This window comes from Electrophorus electricus, chromosome 7 (assembly GCF_041902795.1).
Source record: "Electrophorus electricus isolate QZ-2024a chromosome 7, ASM4190279v1, whole genome shotgun sequence".
In the NCBI taxonomy this organism is placed as follows: domain Eukaryota; kingdom Metazoa; phylum Chordata; class Actinopteri; order Gymnotiformes; family Gymnotidae; genus Electrophorus; species Electrophorus electricus.
The window spans coordinates 1565001-1580000 of NC_137503.1; the positions used below are offsets into that span (position 1 = coordinate 1565001).

At 47.7% G+C, this 15000-nt stretch overlaps 1 protein-coding gene across 10 annotated transcripts in view; it reads right to left on the reverse strand.

The window, feature by feature from the left end:
- ptprfa (protein tyrosine phosphatase receptor type Fa) overlaps nt 1-15000 on the reverse strand; it is a 156034-nt gene that overhangs the window by 67422 nt on the left and 73612 nt on the right. For all 10 annotated transcript variants that reach the window (XM_081718427.1, XM_081718426.1, XM_081718424.1 and 7 more), the window contains one exon: nt 1017-1205. In XM_081718427.1, the coding sequence (XP_081574553.1) occupies nt 1017-1205 (189 nt within the window). The remainder of the gene's footprint in view (nt 1-1016; nt 1206-15000) is intronic.

The window sequence follows — 15000 nt, forward strand, 5'->3', positions numbered from 1 at the left end:
ATGTGTGCTGCATTGTAAACAAACTATTGATCGACTGCTGGTGGGGGAATCACTAGTATGGTACTTACTGTTAGACAGACACATGTCTCAGCCACGTTAAGACTGCATCAGACACCAAGGACACTGAACTATTACTATTATTATATAAAAAAGAAAATGCAAGTCAACTGGAAAAAAAAAATCCCATTTGATTAGCATTCTTGAATAGAAAAATCCTTTGAGAGGTTTTCTATAGTCAGGGGTCAGAAAATACACTATATCAACAAATAAATGACAAGTGTCCATTGGCCTTGTGAGAGGTCAAATAAACATAAACTTGATCACTCCTTTCACTGCACTTGGTCTCCATGGTGACGAGCTGGTCAAAACAAGATATTAAAGTCATTTTACCGCAGAGAACGCAGGTTTTTTACACGCAAAGCCCCTGGGCTGAAACGCTTCCCGTAACCCAGCACCTCACAGAAGCTCTGTAGATCAGCGGTTCATAACCCACAATTCACTGCGCTAGCACACTGCTCTTTCACTCCGACCCCGAGCCTGGTTCACTTGGAACAGATACTCAGGGATCTTTAGGGCTCAGCACGGGCGCACAGACGGCACACGGACCGTCTGGTGTGGGCTGGTTGGGAAACATCTGTTAGCTACAGCAGATATCACATGGCGGTGAGCTCCTTCTATCTGACAGGACTTCAGGGAGTCGGACGGAGCATCACTCGACAAGCAATCATCTCAGATATGCCATAAGCTGAAATATTAAAATTTAAATGTAAAATATGATACTAAAATAACTGCTCTGATGAAAACAGAATGCTAATATAACCAGTCCATACAACAACAGTAAGAACTTCTAATCCGGTGCATCCATTACAAATTACATGTGCTCATATTCGCTGCATATACACAGTTTTATTAAATAGTTTAGCACTTCTAGTAATCACAGTTTTGGGCATTTGGGTGTGTGTGATGTCAGAGATGACTCGGGGCAGGGAAGGCGTGTTTGGGGCGGGTCTTCTTACCTGAGCGGAGCTGTTTGATTCGTCCGTTGCTGCCGTTGATATCGACAGGGAGGAAGTCTTTGAACCAGGAGATCTCAGGGTCGGGGTTCCCACTCGCAGCACACAGCAGGGTGGCTGTGCGGGTTCTCTCCACCACCTTCAGCTGGGGACCCATGTCTATGGTGGGGAAGCCGTGAGGGATCTGGTCCTCTGCGTGTACACACACACACACACACACAACAGGGGGTTAGCATTCATATGCACGGTGGTGTATAGCTTAGAGTCTATTCCCAGCTGACATCCACCATCCCTGCTGAGATTGGGTACAAACAATTGGCTCAATTATCCAAATGACACTGAAGGCCTCAGTGAACCAGAGATGTTGATATGGGCTGAAATTAAACTGCGTGACAGTAGAGGAAGGCTAGTACTGAATCCAGCGGTGCGATGAAAGCGGGGATGTTGCTAGACTGCAGGGGCATGGGGAGGTAAGTGGAGGGGTGTAAGAACCCTCCTGAGTAGCAGATGCATCCTGGGACATTGGAGAGCGAGAGGAACTGGGTGCTTCGTCTCACAGACGTCAGTCGGCAAAGCAGTGATGTGCGAGCTTGTGTGTGTGTGTTGTCAGGGAGAAAACTAAACAGAAGTGAGGTGGAGTTATGTAATCCATCTCCCACGAACAGCCAATAGTGTCGGCAAATCAAAATGCACAGCAAGCACATATAAGCATTTATCCATCACTCGTTCATGTGTGAACCAAGAGTCGGAGTCATAATATGTGTCACGGAACTTCATCTTACTGGTCAGACACGAAGGCAAATCACTCCCACATTTAAAGGGAACGTCTCCCGCTCAAACTAGCGCCTTTACACCACATCAGATATGTTTACTGACTCCTACTACACTGTGTGCACAATTATTAGGCAAGCTGTGTAAGATTCGTTTCATTATTGAACAGCTACAGTGCCCTTGGTCAGTCCAAATGTTCAGAAAGCAAAGCTGAGGTTTTGGCTTTCTATTAGTGGGCAGAATTATTATGCAACTAAATGAAAAACAAAGCTTCCCGTCTCACTTATTTATTTTCATCTGTTAAAGTGAGAACAACAAACAAACAACTCAAAATTTACAAATAAACATTTGAAAAAAGAAAACAATGAAAAAAACGTGAACAATGTAGCCATCTTTCTTTATAGTAACAGTCATAAGCCTCCATTCATGGAGTCTGTCAGTTTCTTCATCTGTTGACTTTTTGTGCGGCAGCAACCGCAGCCTCCCAGACTCTGTTCAGAGAGCTGCACCATAAATCTCCTGCTTAAGAAGGCCCACAAGCTCTCAGTAGGTTCAGGTCAGGTGAGGAAGGGCCATGTCATCATTCTTTAATGCCTTTTCTGGCTGGCCACGCAGTAGAGCATTTCCTACATGCGATGGAGCACTTTTTCCTGTACCACTGCTTGAAGAAAGCGTCTTCTAACAACTGGGAGTAGGTTTGGGAGTTGATTTTGAGTCCATCTTCAACCTGAAAAGGTCCAACTAGCTCATCTTTACTAATACCAGCCCACAGCAGTACCCCACCTCTACCTTGCTGGCAAATTTAGTCAAAGTGGAGCTCTGTGCCGTTACCGATCCTGCCAGGGGCCCGTCCACCTGGTCTGTGAAGAGACACTTGCGTCTCATCAGTCCATAAAACCTTTGAAAAATCTGTCTTCAGATATTTCTTGGCTCCGTCTTGACGTGCCACCTCATGTGTCTTGTTCAGTGGTGGTGGGGTTTCAGCCTTCCATACCTTGGCCTTGTCTCTGAGTACTAAACACCTTGTACTCCTGGGCACTCCAGGTAGGTTGCAGGTCTGGATGACAGCACTGGAGGATAACGGGTTCCTGGTCACTTCACATTTGGCAGTTAATTTGCATCTTTTTTTCTCAACACGTTTCTTGGGACCCTGTTGATTATTTGGATCAAAACATTTGATGGTTCTGTGACCCAAGCCCCGATACCTTAGCAATTTTAAGAGTGCTGAAAAGTTTTGACTTTTCAGAGTCAGTTAAATCTCTTTTGGCCCACTTTTCTTGAGGAAAAGAAGCTTAAGAAATAATTTTGCACACCTTGATACAGGGTGCTGATCTCCCTCGTCACACCAATACACATCACTGATGATAATATGGTCAAAATATGATATGGTCAAAATGCTCTCTTACCTAATAATTGTGCACAGATTGTAATATGTTTTTTCAAGTGTATTAGTCATTAAAAAGTTTAAAACTCACAGAGACCCACAAACATGTTGATATGAAATAAAAAACATCAGTAAAGATAAACAAACCAGTAAATCCACCAGAAGAAAGTATGCTGGGAATTCAACTCAAACTGGGAATTAATTTCATATGTACACACTTGTCAGAAATGTACCAAAAAATAAAAAGTCTTTTTCCAGAGGGAACACAGCAAACACAAGTGTTCTCTGTGACCTTTTGCAGCGTGTAATCCCCTGTGATGTCAAGGCCTTGGTATGTGTAGCAGCTGCTGGCGGGATTTCTGTCTCCAGGTGACGGCAGTGACCCGGGGTCAGAGTGAAACACGACCCCGTCGTTACATAGTCGCTAAACTTTGTCTCCGTTCGTCAGGGCGGAGAGGTTCAGTGGAGACGCTGGGAAACCCTCAATAAAGAGCTCAGTGGGAAAGAGGAGACCACCTACAGAGACACAGAGAGAGCGAGACTGGCGTAAACGAACCCAAGCAACTTTCTCTCTCTCTCTCTCTCTCTCTCTCTGTCTGTGTCTATCGCTCTCTCTCTCCCTCGTCTTCTCTCTAGCTATCACGCTTTCTTTCTCTCACTCGTTCTCAGTCCTCTTGTTTCTAGATTCTAGATGTTCTAGATTCAATGCTGTTGTATTTTTTTGTTGATGATGTGTTGTTTACCTGAGGGCTCACATGATACACACACACACACACACACACACACTCCTTTATTAATTCTAATGACTGAAGAAATATGTCACACCCCTTAGAGAGAGGGCGAGAAATCAGGGAGACAGAGATATAATAAAAAAGCAAGTGAAGGACAGAGAGACAGACAGGCGGATGACAGAGAGACAGACAGGCGGAGAAAATGAGAGTTGAGTGAAAACCCTCCATTCTGGGTGAAACTCTATAAGCCGTGTGGATTCTCTGATGACACAACGTGATTGGCTGGCTGCCAGCGAATCGTCAGCGGCGCTGTTCTCTCACAGCTGGGTGTGCCAGGTTCCCACCGTAACCAGATCCGGCTGCACGGCCGGGAGAAGGGATCGGGACCGTGTCAGGTAATGGCTCCTCTCGGACGGAGCTGCCGTAAGCCGAGCCTGCTCTGACACTCGCAGGAATTTGTGAAATTGGGGATTTACTTCTCCCACCCAGATAATCCCTCTCACGGAACACAGCGTCATGGAGCTGATACTCTTCTGACACACACACACACAGCAGAGTTGGAGACATTTACAACTTCTATCTGATGCTTTTATCAGAGTGACTTACAATTCTGACAGAATTCAGATGGAGTAATTGAGGATTAAAGGTCTTCCTCAGGGGCCCAACAGTGGCAACCTGACAGTGGTGGGACTTGAACCAGCAACCTTGCGATTACTAGTTAAGCACCATAACCACTGAGCTACCATCCTGGATCCTGTGTCATCCTAACGCTGTGATATCACAGAAAACACACACTACACACTACCACGTCAGTATCACTGCTGTGTGTGACACACTCACACCAACTACACACACTACACACTACCACGTCAGTATCACTGCTGTGTGTGACACACTCACACCAACTACACACACTACACACTATCACGTCAGTATCACTGCTGTGTGTGACACACTCACACCAACTACACACACTACACACTACCACGTCAGTATCACTGCTGTGTGACACACTCACACCAACTACACACACTACACACTATCACGTCAGTATCACTGCTGTGTGTGACACACTCACACCAACTACACACACTACACACTACCACGTCAGTATCACTGCTGTGTGTGACACACTCAGACCAACTACACACACTACACACTACCACGTCAGTATCACTGCTGTGTGTGACACACTCATACCAACTACACACACTACACACTATCACGTCAGTATCACTGCTGTGTGTGACACACTCACACCAACTACACACACTACACACTACCACGTCAGTATCACTGCTGTGTGTGACACACTCAGACCAACTACACACACTACACACTACCACGTCAGTATCACTGCTGTGTGATACACTCACACCAACTACACACACTACACACTACCACGTCAGTATCACTGCTGTGTGTGACACACTCACACCAACTACACACACTACACACTACCACGTCAGTATCACTGCTGTGTGTGACACACTCACATTAACACAACTTTGATAGATGCTGGCTGTAGGCTGAAGGGTGAAGGGTGAAGGGTGAAGGGTGAAGGCTGAAGGGTGAAGGGTGAAGGCTGAAGGGTGAAGGGTGAAGGGTGCACTCTGAGGCTCTGGGGACGGCTGGAATGTTAGAAATGCTGGTTACTGGTTAGAGACGCTGGTTGCTGGTTAGGGACGCTGGTTGCTGGTTAGGGACGCTGGTTGCTGGTTAGGGACGCTGGTTGCTGGTTAGGGACGCTGGTTACTGGTTAGGGACGCTGGTTACTGGTTAGGGACACTGGTTACTGCCTCAGAGACGCTCAGAAATCCAATTATGTCTCATAATCTACATGTCTCTTAGTGAAACACTCAGGAGACAGACACATATATGGGCTGTGTGTGTGTGTGTGTGTGTGTGAGAGAGAGAGAGAGAGAGAAAGATGCTACATTCTGAGCAGTTTTAATGAAGGCATTTAAAGTGCTCCTGCTCATGAAAGACTTAAGTGATGCTTCTTTCTTGAACTGTAACCGTGACCCCAAACACATAAGTCACAACTCCAAAACCAAACAGAGATTTAATGACCATCTAAACACATATAGAATACAGAACCTGGTCCGGACAGCCTGGTTCTGTCAGAACCTTCTGCATAACACAAGAGGAGCTGAAATGTCTGTAAACAAGTTAAAAATAATGAAAGAGCTTTTCAATGTCACACTGTGAGAGAAAATTTGATAACAGGTTGTTATTATTAAAAGAATAAATCCCACAGCGTTAATGACTTTTTTATCAAAGCATCCCCATAGAAGGGTGTGTGTGTGTGTGTGTGTGTGTTTGTGGGAGAGACAGAGAGAGCAACCTGCTTAGCAGAAGATGAAAAAAAAACACTGATTAGTGATAGCAACACACACACACACACACACACACACACACACACACATACACACAGAGCTACTGTTTTAAGATACATAACCATCTAACAAACAAAATTCACTCCTCACATAGCAGGCAGACATGTCTGTGCAATATTAATAGTAATATCAGATGTCCAGTTTTGGAGACGCATGCAGGACTAAGACAAACCCATCAGGCTACAGACACGTGACCCTAATCCTGTGCATAATGTGGTTAATAATCCAATAATCGCTTTTTCTTTAAAGTATTTTCCTTGAGTTTTATACTTTTCTTATATTTGTAAATCACTGTGAGGTGTTGTGTGTATAAACCTGCATTTCCTATTTCACCTGTTGAGTCAATTATTGTGCATAATTGCTCCTTTGCTCTAATCCTGAGAGGAGCTCCCAGCAAGGCAGAGGAGCTCCTAGTGAGGAGGAGGAGGAGCTCCCAGCGAGGGCAGCTAACCTCCCACAGGGAGGTGGGTACTGGGCTCTTAAATCTTTTGTTGTGCACACTGGACTGGACTGGACTGGTGTTGTGTCCTCCTATGTTGTACTGTTTGAATGGGCCGGTGTGTGTTTGCAGTACTGAGTCCTGTGGCTTGGAGTCGTGATCTGTAGGGGGACAGACGGACACAGAGACCTCCTCCTTTCTATGTCTGTTCTTATGTACCCGAGGTAACAACAGCATGAGATTAGACATGTCATCAGATACATCTCCCTGAAAAGAGCACACACTGTGTGTGTGTGTGTGTGTGTGGTGTGTGTGTGTGTGTGTCAGTGATATAGATTCAGAGACAAAAACAGAACAGAGCGGTATAGACAGAGAGACAGACAGACAGACAGATGGTGTGATGGAGAGAACACTGTTCACACTCTGGTCAGGGTGGATAGAGTGTCAGACTGCCCCTCTGCCCTGGGGCCAGTAACAGTGACAACACACACACCAGCGTCACTGATTCACAGTACAAGGGCTAGTGCTCGACACACCACAAACACACACACACACGCCCACAAACACAAGCACACAACCCTATACACGCTCTATACACACATCTCTTCTGCGTCGTTCTGCTCTAGAGAACCTGACAGGGCTCTGGAGGTGATGGAGATGTCGTGTTCTCGCAGTGATGGCGCTGATGTCAGTACTCTGGTCACACCTCTCCACAGGAGCGAGTGACTTGCGCGTTTGGCTTCTGTTGTGCCAGCATCGATCTCAGCTTTAGAGGTGCCTACTGCGCTCAGAGTAAACGCAGCACGGGAATTCATCCTTGACAGTTTTGGGTGTTTTCCCAGACACGTCTCCTAAATCCACTGCACGGAGTCTGTTAATACTCATTTAGTCGAGGACGCTGGATATCGACGTTTCTTGTTTTAAATACACTTTGTTCAAACGTTCCATTACACTCTACACCTTTTCCACAAACAGGTCCTTGTGTTGGGCTTTTCGCGTACGGAGTTTATGTGCTGCGATAACCTTTATGACCGAGAGTTTTGGCCTTATAGCCAGGGAGAAAACCACTCCCCAATCACGACAAAAGAAACGGCACAGACAGTTACATCCTGCGAGTGATTAAAACGCAACAAAGGCAGGACGAGAGAACAAGACAAGCAAAAGAGCAGGAGAGGTGAGTGGGAATGCCGGAGCACGCCACGTGTTCAGCGGGTATCTGGAATGATCGGGTCACTCCTGGATTAGGATGGAAGGAGACAACTCCCCCACAGTGTCTCCCCGACACTCCATCACGTGAGAGAGCAGGTGCTTGGGAATTTCTGCTCTGGAAGGTGTGGTATAGAGTTACCTGTGTTAGTGAACGAGACTGAAACTCAGAGGCCCCTGATGTGTAACAGAATCTCTGAGCAGTAACCAGGTAACAAAACACCCCCCCCACACACAGTAGGCAGGTAAGGGGTGGGGGGCTGTCTCTCCGCACAGGCCTGTTGGGTACACACACAAAACACACCGCAAACACACGGCAGGGAAAATGATACTAGGGCCACCGAGGGTGTGTTACGGCCAGAGAGGAACACGTGGACAGAAACAACATAGGTGGGAGAGCGTAGCAGGTTGGGATATGTTCAGATATGCAGGAAAGAGCACCACCCACAGACACACACACACACACGCACACACACACACGCACACACATACGCACACACACACACTCACCCTCCCTGGCTACTTGGCAGTCAAACGGGTGCATCTGTTATGTGGCATTTGGACTTTGCCCTCTCTGTAATATCAGGTCAAAGGACACAAACACTTCAGGTAGCAGGCTCTCAGCTCTGGAATGTGGAAGTCAGGCGCCGTAGACACAGCTACACAACTACACAATTCCATAGACACAACTACACAACCCCATATACACCACCACAACAACACCAGCAGCACCTCAGCCATAGTGTGTTGCTACCACCTACACCACAGCACCAACCGACTCATGGACTCAGACCTGTGGGAGACACTCGAGTATCCCATCAGCCCCCACTCTGAGCGTCTTCTGCACGGATCGCTGTTCTCCTCTCTGACCAGGGCCCCATTTCCCAAAAGCTCTGTAGTGTTAAGGTCCTAAATGAGAGAGAGTGTTCAGTGTGATACTCAATCTACCAGGTAAGGACGATCCGTGTGTGACTGCCTCTGGGAAGCACACACATAATGAACCTAAAACCACGATCAGTTCGCGATAAACACAACAACCATGCCAGTACTAATACAGAACACACAGCTCAACTGAAAGTGTGAGTGTGTGTGTACGGTGTGGTGATGGGTGTCGTATGTGAGTGGATTATTTCCTACCATTTAAAGGGAGTGAAACATCTCCGTGATGTAGATGACAGCCATGTGGGGTTACTTCGAGATATTTAAGCAAAGTTAACCCCAACTGACCCTGGATCAGCTGTGGGACTCTGGATCAGGAAGGACTACAGCAAATCCGTTTGTAAACACAAGGAGCGTCCCGGAAAAGAAGCACAGGTGAGACAGCTAAATAGCTCAGGTGCAAAGCAGGTCAGGTGGACAGGACAGGTGAGGGTAATCTCACACGTTTAACCCCCTCACAGCTGGCGAGGGTAATCTCACACGTTTAACCCCCTCACAGCTGGCGAGGGTAATCTCACACGTTTAACCCCCTTTACAGCTGGTGAGGTGAAATCTCACACGTTTAACCCCCTTTACAGCTGGTGAGGCGTAATCTCTCACACGTTTAACCCCCTCACAGCTGGTGTGGTGTAATCTCTCACACGTTTAACCCCCTCACAGCTAGTGTAGTGTAATCTCTCACACACTTAACCCCCTTTACAGCTGGTGTGGTGTAATCTCTCACACGTTTAACCCCCTCACAGCTGGTGTGGTGTAATCTCTCACACGTTTAACCCCCTCACAGCTGGTGTGGTGTAATCTCTCACACGTTTAACCCCCTCACAGCTGGCGAGGGTAATCTCACACGTTTAACCCCCTCACAGCTGGCGAGGGTAATCTCACACGTTTAACCCCCTCACAGCTGGTGTAGTGTAATCTCTCACACGTTTAACCCCCTCACAGCTGGTGCAGTGTAATCTCTCACACGTTTAACCACCTCACAGCTAGTGTAGTGTAATCTCTCACACACTTAACCCCCTCACAGCTGGTGTAGTGTAATCTCTCACACACTTAACCCCCTCACAGCTGGTGTAGTGTAATCTCTCACATGTTTAACCCCCTCACAACTAGTGTAGTGTAATCTCTCTCACGTTTAACCCCCTCACAGCTGGTGTAGTGTAATCTATCACACACTTAACCCCCCTTACAGCTGGTGAGGTGTAATCTCTCACACGTTTAACCCCCTCACAGCTGGTGTGGTGTAATCTCTCACACGTTTAACCCCCTCACAGCTGGTGAGGTGTAATCTCTCACACGTTTAACCCCCTTACAGCTGGTGAGGTGTAATCTCTCACACGTTTAATCCCCTCACAGATGGTGAGGTGTAATCTCTCACACGTTTAAACCCCTCACAGCTGGTGTGGTGTAATCTCTCACATTTAACCCCTTCACAGCTGGTGTGGTGTAATCTCTCACGTTTAACCCCCTCACAGTTGGTGTGGTGTAATCTCTCACATTTAACCCCTTCACAGATGGTGAGGTGTAATCTCTCACACGTTTAAACCCCTCACAACTGGTGTGGTGTAATCTCTCACGTTTAACCCCCTTACAGCTGGTGAGGTGTAATCTCACACGTTTAACCCCCTCACAGTTGGTGAGGTGTAATCTCTCACACGTTTTAATGACATTCTGGTCTGTCGGATGACAGTCTGAACATACCTGTGTTGCAGTATAGGTAGTCATTAGGTCTGATAACACTGTGTTGCAGTATAGGTAGTCATTAGGTCTGATAACACTGTCTGATAAGCAGCAATAAAAACTTTTACATGAGTTAGATTTGTACATTCAACAACCTTTGTGCAAATCATAAAAAATGTCATTGTTTTAACAGGGTGGGTCACAAACACAGCTGATGGTATTTCGGTCTGATTAAGCAGAGGGTTATCAGACCAGGAGCTGTAGTGTTTATATGTGTTTGTGTGTAACTTCAGGCATATTAAATGTGAGGTAACATCTGAATGTTCTGATTTGCTGTGATGTGGTATAAGGTTTCATCTGTGGAGTTCCGTATTTATCAGACCCGAACACAACCAAATTCCACAATCCAGGAATATCTCACACTGTTTCACCAGGAACGCGACTGTCTGCTTCAGTCCTGCCATTACATAAACACCATCACACATCGCCATTCCCGGGTAACACATGCACACACATGTGTGTGTGTGTTTCACTCCCCCAGCTTCTGTGGCCTCTCACTCAGGAGCAGAATGAAAATGAAAATGTCAAAACCAGAGAAAAATATGAGCAAATGTGGAAATAAGACAGAAAGTATGTTTGATGTTCCATCTCCCTGCTATGCTAAACAGGAGGACACACACACAAACACACACACTAGTGAACTGAAGTCAGCATAATCACCAGTCCCACCACCACATACACACAGGCTGAGTATCTGATCTATTCACAGGCTTCTACACAAACAGCACATCCGTACAGCAGCGTCGAGTCAACATGTTTACAGACTGCCATCGCTCAATGGTTTGCGCCTGTTTGTGTGTGTGTGTGTGTGTCTTTGTTGATTCAGGCTTTGAAGGAAAATTCCTTTACCCTATCTCTCTCTCATTAACCCAAACACAGACCTCAAACAAATCTAATAAAGACTACATCAAAATGAAGAAGACCCTAGGAAGGGGGAGGAGTCATACAGAGGCCCCACCCATAGAAACTCTTGCGTGTACTGGTGCCACTTATAAATATGTACACAAACACATTTTGAACCCTATAAAAAAAGAAACAGATTCATGAAAGTGAATAAAGTGATTAAAAAGTCTGTGTGTGTGTGTGTGTGTGTGTGTGTGTGTGTTTGTGTGTGTTTTTGTGTGTGTGTATTTGCATGCCGACATACGTGTGTGTGTGGATGTGTATATTTGTGTGCAGACCTGCATGTGTGTGTTTGTGTGTATTTGTGTGCAAACATGCATGTGTGTGTATTTGTGTGCAGGCATGCATGTGTTTGTGAGTATTTGTGTGCAAACATGCATGTGTGTGTATCTTTGTGCAGATATGCATGTGTGTGTGTATTTGCGTGCAGATATGCATTTGTATGCATGTGCATATTAGTGTGCAGACATGCAAGTTTGTGTGTATTTGTGTGCAGACATGCATGCATGCGTGTGTATTTACATGCAGATATGCATGTGTGTATTTGCATGCAGACATGCATGCATGTGTGTGCGTGTGTGTATTTTCATGCAGACATGCGTGTGTGTGTGTGTGTGTGTGTGTGTGTGTGTGTGTGTGTGGTAGTCTGTTTATTATCTATCCAGCTACCTACACATAGCTATTCTCTCCTACATACTGCTGCATTCAGAGGTGTGTGTGCAGAGAAAAGACACACACACGCACACACATCTGCTTACCTCTCTCTCGCTCTCTTTCTCTCTCTCTCTTAGCTATTGCTGAACCAGCTGGTTGAAGTGTAGAGGTTTTAGGAGCCTGTGTGTCTGTGTGTGGGTGTCAGTGTGGAGTTCAGACTCCTCACTGTTTTAAACTCTGCTATAAACTGTGTATGTGTGTGTGTCCACATTCAATAAGTGTAGGTTTCTTTCCTAAAATCTGGAATCAAGGACTAATAACACAAACCTTTAAATTTGGAGATAAACTGCACTAACAGTTCCAGAGGCATCTGTGTGAACTGTAATCTGAGGAGCTTCATGCACAGTCAAATGATCGCACCACTGATCATACTCCCACCCCACACACCCAACCGATAAACATGTCGCCAAAATATCTGCATGCTTTATAGACTTTAAAAAGACTTTTGATTTTACAAAATGATAGAAAGTAGTGTGGAGGTAAAACATGACCTCATTAAGAAACAGCTCTGGAATAAAAATTGAGCATAAACAGACAGACTTCCTCTCATGGACGTGGAGTGAGACGAGGTTACAGGCTAAGCCCAACATCGATATTAATGAACTGGAAGAGTCTACAGCTCCTGATCGCACTGCATGACACAGAGACTAAACTCCTACTCTACACAGATGACTGGGTTTACCACTGCAGGGGCTACAGCAGAACATGGACCTGCTGAAGCAGAACTGACAGACCTGGACCCTGGACTGGCTGGACCAGTACTGACAGACCTGGACCTGCTGTAGCAGTACTGACAGACCTGGACCCTGGACTTGCTGTAGCAGAACTGACAGACCTGGACCCTGGACCTGCTGGAGCAGAACTAACAGACCTGGACCCTGGACCTGCTGGAGCAGAACCGACAGACCTGGACCCTGGACCTGCTGGAGCAGAACTGACAGACCTGGACCCTGGAGCTGCTGTAGCAGTACTGACAGACCTGGACCCTGGACCTGCTGTAGCAGTACTGACAGACCTGGACCTGCTGGAGCAGAACTGACAGATCTGGACCCTGGACCTGCTGTAGCAGTACTGACAGACCTGGACCCTGGACCTGCTGTAGCAGTACTGACAGACCTGGACCCTGGACCTGCTGTAGCAGTACTGACAGACCTGGACCCTGGACCTGCTGTAGCAGTACTGACAGACCTGGACCCTGGACCTGCTGGAGCAGAACTGACAGACTTGGACCCTGGCAGTGAACCTAAGAAAACTAATGTCATGATATTCCAGAAAGGATCCAGGTCTCAGGGATTAAAACACACATATTCATTATTTTTTCTATGGATTATCCTGCTACTTTCTTCATCAAATCTTTGCCAGGCCAATAAATCCCCACTGAACTGAAGCACCTCCTCTTCTTTCTCTCCTCTTATATTTTTCTTTCATCTCCTGTCCTCCACCTCCCTCTCTCCTCTCTACACCTCCCTCTCTCTCTCCTCTCTACACCTCCCTCTCTCTTCCCTTCCATCTCTCTCTCCTCTTCATCACTCTCCCCTTTACCTTCTCTTTCCTCTGTGTAGTAGCGATGGAACATTCTCTACCATTCATATTTAAATACCCTCCTCCTCTCCTCCACGTCTCCCCTGCTCTCCCTCCTCCTCTCCTCCACGTCTCTCCTGCTCTCCCTCTCCTCTCCTCCACGTCTCTCCTGCTCTCCCTCCTCCTCTCCTCCACGTCTCTCCTGCTCTCCCTCTCCTCTCCTCCACGTCTCTCCTGCTCTCCCTCTCCTCTCCTCCACGTCTCTCCTGCTCTCCCTCCTCCTCTCCTCCACGTCTCTCCTGATCTCCCTCCTCCTCTCCTCCACGTCTCTCCTGCTCTCCCTCTCCTCTCCTCCACGTCTCTCCTGCTCTCCCTCCTCCTCTCCTCCACGTCTCTCCTGCTCTCCCTCCTCCACGTCTCTCCTGCTCTCCCTCCTCCTCTCCTCCACGTCTCCCCTGCTCTCCCTCCTCCTCTCCTCCACGTCTCCCCTGCTCTCCCTCCTCCTCTCCTCGTCTCTCCTGCTCTCCCTCTCCTCTCCTCCACGTCTCCCCTGCTCTCCCTCTCCTCTCCTCCACGTCTCTCCTGCTCTCCCTCCTCCTCTCCTCGTCTCTCCTGCTCTCCCTCTCCTCTCCTCCACGTCTCTCCTGCTCTCCCTCCTCCTCTCCTCCACGTCTCTCCTGCTCTCCCTCCTCCTCTCCTCCACGTCTCTCCTGCTCTCCCTCTCCTCTCCTCCACGTCTCTCCTGCTCTCCCTCCTCCTCTCCTCCACGTCTCTCCTGCTCTCCCTCTCCTCTCCTCCACGTCTCTCCTGCTCTCCCTCTCCTCTCCTCCACGTCTCTCCTGCTCTCCCTCTCCTCTCCTCCACGTCTCTCCTGCTCTCCCTCCTCCTCTCCTCCACGTCTCTCCTGCTCTCCCTCCTCCTCTCCTCCACGTCTCTCCTGCTCTCCCTCCTCCTCTCCTCCACGTCTCTCCTGCTCTCCCTCTCCTCTCCTCCACGTCTCTCCTGCTCTCCCTCTCCTCTCCTCCACGTCTCTCCTGCTCTCCCTCTCCTCTCCTCCACGTCTCCCCTGCTCTCCCTCCTCCTCTCCTCCACGTCTCTCCTGCTCTCCCTCTCCTCCACGTCTCTCCTGCTCTCCCTCTCCTCTCCTCCACGTCTCTCCTGCTCTCCCTCCTCCTCTCCTCCACGTCTCTCCTGCTCTCCCTCTCCTCTCCTCCACGTCTCTCCTGCTCTCCCTCTCCTCTAC